The sequence below is a fragment of the Maniola hyperantus genome, chromosome 1 (genome assembly GCF_902806685.2).
Source record: "Maniola hyperantus chromosome 1, iAphHyp1.2, whole genome shotgun sequence".
Classification (NCBI taxonomy): domain Eukaryota; kingdom Metazoa; phylum Arthropoda; class Insecta; order Lepidoptera; family Nymphalidae; genus Maniola; species Maniola hyperantus.
This window is the reverse complement of record NC_048536.1, coordinates 11175096-11184206: the sequence shown is the minus strand read 5'-3', so window position 1 is coordinate 11184206 and position 9111 is coordinate 11175096. Positions and strand designations below refer to the sequence as shown.

The 9111-nt window shown below is 37.9% G+C and overlaps 2 protein-coding genes across 2 annotated transcripts; one reads left to right on the top strand and one right to left on the bottom strand.

Moving 5' to 3' along the window:
* Positions 1–3879: 3879 nt before the first annotated feature.
* LOC138402559 (uncharacterized) lies at positions 3880–4305 on the top strand. Its single transcript, XM_069499683.1, has one exon. The coding sequence runs from the start codon at positions 3880–3882 to the stop codon at positions 4303–4305; it is 426 nt and encodes a 141-aa protein (XP_069355784.1).
* A 475-nt stretch (positions 4306–4780) lies between these two features.
* LOC117986166 (uncharacterized) lies at positions 4781–8194 on the bottom strand. Its single transcript, XM_034973008.2, has 2 exons — positions 7919–8194; positions 4781–7699 (listed from the first exon to the last, which is right to left on the bottom strand). The coding sequence occupies exon 2, from the start codon at positions 7000–7002 to the stop codon at positions 5431–5433; it is 1572 nt and encodes a 523-aa protein (XP_034828899.1). The 5' UTR covers positions 7003–7699; positions 7919–8194; the 3' UTR covers positions 4781–5430.
* Positions 8195–9111: the final 917 nt, after the last annotated feature.

The window sequence follows — 9111 nt, the reverse complement described above, 5'->3', positions numbered from 1 at the left end:
TCAGCATCAAAAATATTATTAATGCATTAGTAGAGCAAAGCCATTTAATTTTATCTGATAAAATTAAAATTGACGGACTTTTGTTGCTATGACTACTGAAGTAGGTAAATCGTGATGGATAAACTTTGTATAAGCAGTCTAGTTTCTAGGTTCTTTAACCGAAATTCATTTATAATAGGTTAAAAATAACTTGTTGGTATATACCTACTATAAATACTAGCTTATGCCCGCGAGTTCATTCGCATAGGCTACAAACATTTCTAACCCCTATTTTACCTACCCCCTTATGGATTGAATTTGCAAAAATCCTTTATCCTCCAGTAGTTTGATAGATCAGTTAGCCAGTCACCTTTCCTTTTATATCTAAATAAATATTACAAATAATAACGCAGTATATTCAATACTAATTATTCACTTACAGATTTTTCATTTCTTCAATTCTTTCCTGTTTATATGGCACCTCTTTGATATTATGTACCTATCCGTATGATCTTAATACATAATATAATATATCTAGGTAAAAACATATTGTGATAATGTAGGTATGAAAAGCGCATGATGATGATAGGTCGTAATATCGTTTTGATGCTGACTGTACTAAGTAAAATATGTAGATTGCCAACGAGATAATAATGATATGTGCTTGTGGTAATGAAATTTCCCGCCGTCAAACGGTGCCAAAGTAATTTGCGTTGCTTGACTCTGGAAACCAATGGCCGAAGGGCCGCTTTCGAGCTTACGCAAAACGATAATAAGACTTTTGTCAACTTTATACCGAAAGCCAACAGCTACGTCATTCGATTTTACCTGTGGAGAACAATTTCACTGCCAAAATAAATATTATTTTGGTAGGTATCGCGGTCTGTGTTTTGTTTTTCTTATCTTGTGTTCCTTTGGAAACTATGCGTTTTATAACTTCGCACCCACAAGAGTAGAGATAGGTAAGTCACCACAGTCAGAGATTTCAGAATTTATGACAAAGCGGAGATAGAGTACGGACGGCAGCGTCAACCTGTGGCACACATCGTGCTATATATGGGCCAAATTATGTCAAGCCATACCTACCAATTTTGTCTGATTTTTGTCGAGCTCAAAAGCGCTTCTGACTGTCTGAACTATTATTACAGTAGCCGGCAAGAAATATTGTACATCGACCTCTGGAATGAGATTTCGGCTTTGTAGAGCGTTGTCTCTGTCACTCATACCTATGTGACGTTTTGTCGGTCTCAACGACAGACCGTTGTGTTCTACAAAACCGATATCTCTTTCTAAAGGTCGATTTACAATATTTTTTGCCGCGTAAATGCATATTGATGGAGGAGACAAGAGGTCATTTCAATTTCAGCAGGCAGTCTGTCTCAAATCGAAGCAGTTGGTCTAAGTCTGTTCAAATGGATTCGAAGCTAAAGGTGGTTCACAATGCAATTCAACTGTTTCAGCAGTTACACCAAAACAATATAATTTATTCGACACAGCTCATTGTGCTGCAAAACCACATTAAATGTTATTATTGTATTTAAGATACGACCGAGATTTTTCTGACTCAATGTACACCATTAACCCTGATCGTGTTTGTAAGCTTCTTGCTGTGGGTACGATCATGCGCAAATATGTAGTGTCATAAATTGTACATGCAAATAAAGAAATTCTTGCCTTCAATTAAGCGATTCTGAACAGCCCAATTCCAGTGGTAATTATAGAAATTGGTTCAAGTTTCATGGGTATGCTAAATTATTGTTAAAGGCCGTAATATTACAATTTCACGGAAGAGCCACCTGGCCACCCTGGGCGAACTACACAGGCGATATCCTTATATTTGTAAAATCAACAGAGCCCTGTAATTTTGATCGATATCTTTATTGACTGCTGATGTTTATTGGCCATTTCTTTACAAAAGTGCGGGCGGAGTGGCAACCATAGTCTCTGCGATATGCAGCCGTGTAAAGTTGATGCCTTTTCACAGTGATTATTACCTATATGATATTGATTTCGGTTTTCAATAGCCTCTTTGTGCCAGATTGACCTACTTGAATTTGAAGAAATTGACATTCTTACTTTGCACCATGACCCAGATAGCCCGTGGTTCTGATTCAAGGATGGTATGTGCTCATAATTTGTAATTGTTTCTAAAGTAGGTAGTATATACAAAATGTTTATTATACTTCTAAGAGAAACTCTTTGATTTTCTTTGATAAATGAAGCTCATGTCCGTCTGCGAGACATAAGCTATCTCTGTACCAAACAACAACCAGGTACCAGTACCGACCAGTCAACATCGGTTAAACGTATGGGCCTTGAAAAGATAACGTAAAGACAGAGATAGTTTTAATATATAATATTAGTATGGATTACTAAGAATTGCATACAAAGGTAACTGAACTGAAATATCTACGAGTAAATTTTTTAACTTTTAATTAAATGAAATAAAATAATAAATTTTAATAAATATTTCATTAAATATGTGTCTACAAACAGCTTTAAGGTTATTTTCAAGGCGTATACCGTTATTAGGTATACCAGATAAATAACATCAGGCACAGATGTTTGGTGTGTTGAATCCTGCAGGTGGTACCTACTGCAATATTCATCGGGATAGAGTACAAGCTTATGCACATATTATGACTGCAAAGTTTTAGCCAACTTAAATATAGGCAAGTACTATAGATTTGGTTGACGAAAGCTATAAGGTCAAATTTCAAGATATTCCAAAGTAACACTGTGAAATGCGGAAAAGATTCCTTATTTTAATAATACTTAATTAGTAATTTTAATTGCGTCGGAAATTCCCGCTAAGGCAGATTTTTCAATAGTCAAATAATAGAGACAGGGCCAGTGAAGGCCAGACGTTCCTTATTTTATAAAAGCTGAAAGTTTCTCTGCGCAGGTTGGAACGATCAGCGACCATGAAGTTTTGATCATCGTGGGTTTGTGCAGATAACACCTAACAAAGATGTATAAAATCTTTCGTCAAAGTGTAAATTGAAATGTTTCATATTTTCTTCGGAATAGTTTCAGAAATCACGTTATGCATTGCCAGCCACTTAGTATCGTGGCAACCCCCAACCAGGCACCCTTAAACTTTAAAGTTCGTTTGGCAGGGATCAGTTGATAAAGTTTATATGGTGACAAAAAAATCAGCCCTTATTTACATTTAAATAGGAGAAACTTATGCCCGCGACTTCATCCGCGTGGACTACACAATATTCAAACCCATATTTTACCCCCTTAGGGGTTGAATTTTCAAAAATCCTTTCTTAGCGGATGCCTACGTCATAATAGCTATCTGCATGCCAAATTTCAGCCCGATCCGTCCAGTGGTTTGAGCTGTGCGTTAATAGATCAGTCAGTCAGTCAGTCAGTCAGTCACCTTTTCCTTTTATATATTTATTAAAAATTAAATTAAATTAAATTAAATAGGATTAGGTTTAGATAAAATTATGTCAGAATAGCCTGAATACTCATAAAAAGGTGTGTTTTAAGGCTGCTACCAAAACATAGGCTAAAGGTTGTTTTTAAAAGGCGCAAGTAAATGATATCGGCCTCTAAGCTTACAGATGTTTAGTTGGATGTCGAATCCTGCAGGTGGTGCCGCAAGGTACTACACCGCAGGTAGGTACACCGCGCGCGATATGCCACGTGTTGTCGTCCCGTTCGCTAAACGACACCGACAAGACTCGTATTTCATCGGCGTGCTTATCTCTAACATGTGCCTTAACCGATGATTTATACGTGTTTTGCCAACTTTCCTATTGGCATTTTAGTTGTCCGTAATTGTTAATGATGAATAATAATAATTGCCTGTAACTTTGCAAATTGTATCTTATTACAACCTTTTGATGTGGTATATATATATGTAGGTGTAGTCCGCGACTGGTTAAGATGGCTATGGGGTATGAGGCAGGGGGACGCCCCGCACACTCGCACGTCACCCGCGCTCGCCCGCACCGGGTTAGCGCAGGGGCTGTGCCGGCCAAGATCGCAGGTAGAGAGCCTACTGAGGAGTGCCATGAGTGTGGCAGTGCCGTGGATACGGCGCAACACACTCTGGCAGAGTGCCCAGCATGGGCTGAGTCGCGAGAGACGCTCGTGGCGGCAGTGGGGCAAGACCTCTCCCTGCCAGCCGTGGTCAAAGCCATGGCGGGCAGCGATGGGTCTTGGAAAGCAGTAGAGCTCTTCTGCGAGCAGGTAATGTCGCAGAAGGAGTTGGCGGAGCGCATGAGAGAAGATGATTTCAACTCTCATGCCATCCGTCGTAGGAGGGTCGGGCGTAGGCGAGTCGCCCACGACCGCCGCCTACCCCCTTGAGAAGGACTCTTGGGCAATAGACACGGGGAGTCTATCGTCCGTATAAAGAAACCAGTCCTCGAGTCGGAAGGCGCACCTTTGTGTTCCTGGTGCGCCTCAGACGGTGTTTAGGGACTTCATTGGTCCCCTGAGGTGGGTCCTCAGCAGGCGCCGCTGGCTGGGTTGCGCGAACGTGTTTGGCCCCGTAGCCCAGCCACCAGGCGATGCGTGGAACATCGTGGGGTTTTAGTCGGTAAGAGTCCGACATAACCTCCGCACCTCCCCGGGTGCGGTGGCATCCATGAGGATTTCCCCACGGACAAAAAAAAAAAAAAAAAAAAGGGGCTGTGCCGGCCGGTGTGCGATTGCTATTTCAACCTGTCGCGTACTATACACCTAATTTGCTTAGTCTCAAATAAATATAATAGTCAGAAATAATTTTACTTTATTAAATAATCTATGTTTATAAAATAACTGATATAACAACGTAGGGGGAGGGGGGGCACTTTGATACACAAAAATTAAATCTCTTTTCTGAGGACCATAAAGCATTATATTTAAATATTTGTTTTGATGTGTGCATTGGCTGATATGTCAGCTTACATTTTGGCTACGCAAAAACCGCAAAAATTGGCGACGTATAGAGATAATGTGATTTTAAGAAAATAAAATGTTTGTATCATTCTGCCCCACCAGTGGGGCACTTTGATACATGGGGTGGGGCAGTTTGATACGTATTTTAGATCCATATGAAATGCAAATTTAAACTGACTAAAAACCCAATATAAACTGTATTATTACTTAAAATTAAGAAATAAAACAATTTTATTGATTGAGATCGCAAAACACTTTTTATTAAGAGTGCACATTAGCCATAATCAGTCTCTTAAGTTACTTAAGAAATATAATCACAAAAAAAAACAATATTGTCATCATAGAACAAGACTAATTCTCTGTTATTTTCTTAATTATATAATCAGTTATATACTTACTAAGTAATCAGACTTTAACATTGAATATTGTTAATGAAAATATAATATTAGAACCTCCTATCAAAATGAACAATAGTTTTCTTAAAAAATTAAACAAACATCAAAAATTTAACAAAAATAATCATAAAAACTCTCATATAAATTACAAAACAATCTACTGGATATTATATCGAGTTAAACCTACCGAAAATGAATAAAGCGACGATGTTCGAGATGTGCCTTTGGAGAAAGTTGGTTTTGGTAATTGCAAAACTACATCTCTAACATCCACACTTGCTTTGTCTTCCACAATTGGAAATATGAACTTATAAGACCCTGTTTTTTTTCTGAGATATGATACTTCATATTCTGTCACATTATACTTAAATACGACTTTGGCAACGTAGTGAATCACAGTTTTCTTCTTCTCAAACTTAATTAGTAGGAAATCTCCAATATTTATGTGTTCAGGATTAACTGGTTCTTCATTAATTACCTCTTCTTCTGATTCCGATGGCATTTCAATGTCTTCACTATCACTCGTCATCACGACTTCATCTAGACTAGAATCGGAATCTATTTCTGCAGGCAAAGAAGTTACTCTCTTTTTCTTTTTTGGCTCAGTTAACCCCAACAGATTTTTCGCTGTTTTCAATTCTTTTGCATGCTGTTTTGCTTTTTGTAATTCTCTTTTCCTGTCCTTTTCATTACGTAAGCTTTCTAATCTATTTTTTTCTGGTGTGTCAGTGTATATTCTTGATCGTCCCTTTTCTCTTCCTTTTCTTTTTAAGACACTGTCAGTAATCGCCTTTTTTGGATAAGGTCTAACTACGTCAGGAGTAAGCATAGCCTGTGATGAAGAAACATGTAGAGAATCGTCAGCATCAGACACTGAAATTGGGTCGGTATCCAAAGTAGGAGTTTTATTTTGTTCTCTATCAACAACTTCATTATTTTGAGTTGTTTCCGAGTCTACAAAATGTAAATCTTGTGTTTTGTGAGTGTTCTCATCTGTCAAATCGTGATAACCTGTGCTGAAAATGTCTATCGGTGCAAAGTCGTCGTCCCCAAATACCAGTTTATTAATTGGCCAAATTCCAGGTTTGGAAAAACCACCTATGATATTCTTTGGTGTAAATGATTCCAAATATGCTAATTTTGACAGTTCAGCAATGTTGTATATGGTCAAAGTCTTTCCAACATTTTGAATGTGCCAGTCGTTGAAAGCTATCTTCAATTTGCCTTTGAAGGGTCCGAACACACTGACATCAAGCGGTTGCAATTTGTGTGACGTGTGTGGGGGCAGACTCAAATAAACAATACCGTTGTCACGACAGTAGTTAACAGCTTCTATTGAAATGTGCGATTCGTGGTTGTCACAAATGATTAGAATTGGGTTATCTTTATTGCTCGAAGTAAGGCGTTGAATGTGTTTCAAAACTCTTATAAACAATTCTGATGTCATCCAGCCGCTTCTGTTTGCCAACCCTAGACTTCCATCAGGAGCTCCATTTAGGAAGTGATCTTTGTAGTGAACTCTTGGAAAGACATAAACTGGAGGAAGAGAAGAACCAGTAGCAGTAATAATACCACAGAAAGTAACTAACTCTCCGCGTTCTGCAGAAACTATTTGTCCCACCTGTCTTTGTTTTCTTCCAGCAATAACTTTAGGAGTAGAAAGAACTGTGCTTATGCCTGTTTCATCTAAGTTTATTATTCGATCGGGTGTAAAATTGTACTGTCTCATTATGCGTTCGTAATTATCATGAAATTGAGCTACAGCAGCTTTATTAAAAGCAAAGCTTCTTGCTGCGCTTGTGTTTTCTGGTTTTCGTAGACTCAATTCTGGGTTTCTCTTCCTGAAGCCAGCTGCCCAATCTTTTCCAGCGCATTTGTTTTTTTTTCCAGGATTTTGGATAATTACACCCTGAGGATTCTGCGAACTCGTATGCCAAAGTCAAAAGCTGTCTCAATGTAAGGCCGTAGTGCATTTTACTACAATTCAATAAATATTGAGTCAATGCCTTTTCTTGTTCGATTGAAAAAACTTGTGCAACGGTATACTTGGAACCATAGATGTTTGATGAAGTAGCTGTAGCAGTGTGTGATGATAAAGCTGCAGTAGTAGTGTGTGCTGAAGATGACGCTATTTGTGCCATCTCCATAGATGGTGCTATTTGTGGTGAAGATGGACCTGCTTGTGATAAAGAAGATTCTGCTTGTAATGAAGAGGATGCTTCATTTGTAGATAATATTCTGGTAGCTTCAAATGATTTTCTGGCTTTTTCTATGCGATGTTGTAGGGTCGCAGTTTTGATGCTATATTTGTCGGCTGCTTTGCGTATAGATAAAGTCTTTGACAATACTTCACGTATTGCGTCTTCAATGTTTTCTTCATTGATATTTTTTCTATCAGTTTTGGGTTTGTACGTGCGCACCATTTTCTGAAAAAAAGAAAATAAACAATAAAATAAACTATTATTTTTATGACGGGGCACTTTAATACACTAGAGGGGCAGATTGATACGTATCATTGTACCCCGCACATTACCGTATCAAAGTGCCCCAACGGACTTTTTCCACAAACAATTAATTTTATCTAATATATAATAATAATGCAATCAAAAACATTTTAAAATACAATAATAACTATATTTACTTACCTGTAGTAACAAATAATAACAAAAACAACTAAAAGAATCCTCCTGAGACACAATTACATTTCACGTTTTTTTTTTGTAGGCAGCGGCGCACGCCACTTTCAACACGTTAGTGACCGTTGAGGTCCAACGGCAAACTGGCGGCGAACGGTGTCACAACTGTCATTCTTGTGAATGCCCTTGAGCATTCTAGTGATGTGCCGGACTGTGTAGCGTTTATCGGTTTTGAGATATAGATACTGTACCAATGTGCCCCGTGAATCAATGTGCCCCCCCTCCCCCTACAACCTATAAAAACGCTGTGCCTAGAATTTTTTTGATTTTGCATGCAGATTCTTTGCTCGATAAAGTAACTCCTCATCCAAGCAAGATTTTTAGAAATTCCAATGAAATCTTTAACCCACGTAGACGAAGTTCAAAACATTATACTTATTTACTTATTGTGTACAATATGAATGCGTCAAAAAATTTATAAATTCGTTATCCTATTTTAAAAAACCTTACTCTCGTACTTGTAAAAAGCGAGTATTTTTTTACTGACTTACCATGACTTTTGAATTTTGATACCATATTATTTAAACTCCGTGAGATCGGACAGTAATTGGGGTCAACAGTTGCCAATTAGTTATGTACAACAGTTACTGCTGTATATATAATTGGTAAATAGGTAGGAGGGGGAAAAATAACAGTCACAAAATTCAAAAGAATGTCTAGTAAAAGATTTAATTATCAAATCAGTATTATGACGTTATTCCTTTAAAACTGACATTCTGACTTCTGACGTCTGATACCCCTAGGGTTAATATATAGGGTTAATTTATTTTTATTTTTTATTTTTTATTATTATTATTTTCTTCAAAACTTGTGAAATAATTGTAGTCTCCAAAATCTTCCTTTCCCTACCTCTTATTTTTCTTAAAGTGATCTCCAATCTCCATCATTATTCATAACTTGCTGATGCCCGTGATTTAGTCCGCGTAGATTTAGGGTTTTGAATATCTCGTGGGCACTCTTTGATTTTCCGGGATAAAAGACGTAGCCTATGTCACTCTCACTCTGTAAAGCTTAGAGTTACTCAGCGGGCGATGGAGAGAGCTATGCTTGGAGTTTCTCTACGTGGTCAAATCAGAAATGAGGAGATCCGTAGGAGAACTAGAATAACCGACATAGCTCAACGGGTTGCGAAGCTGAAGTGG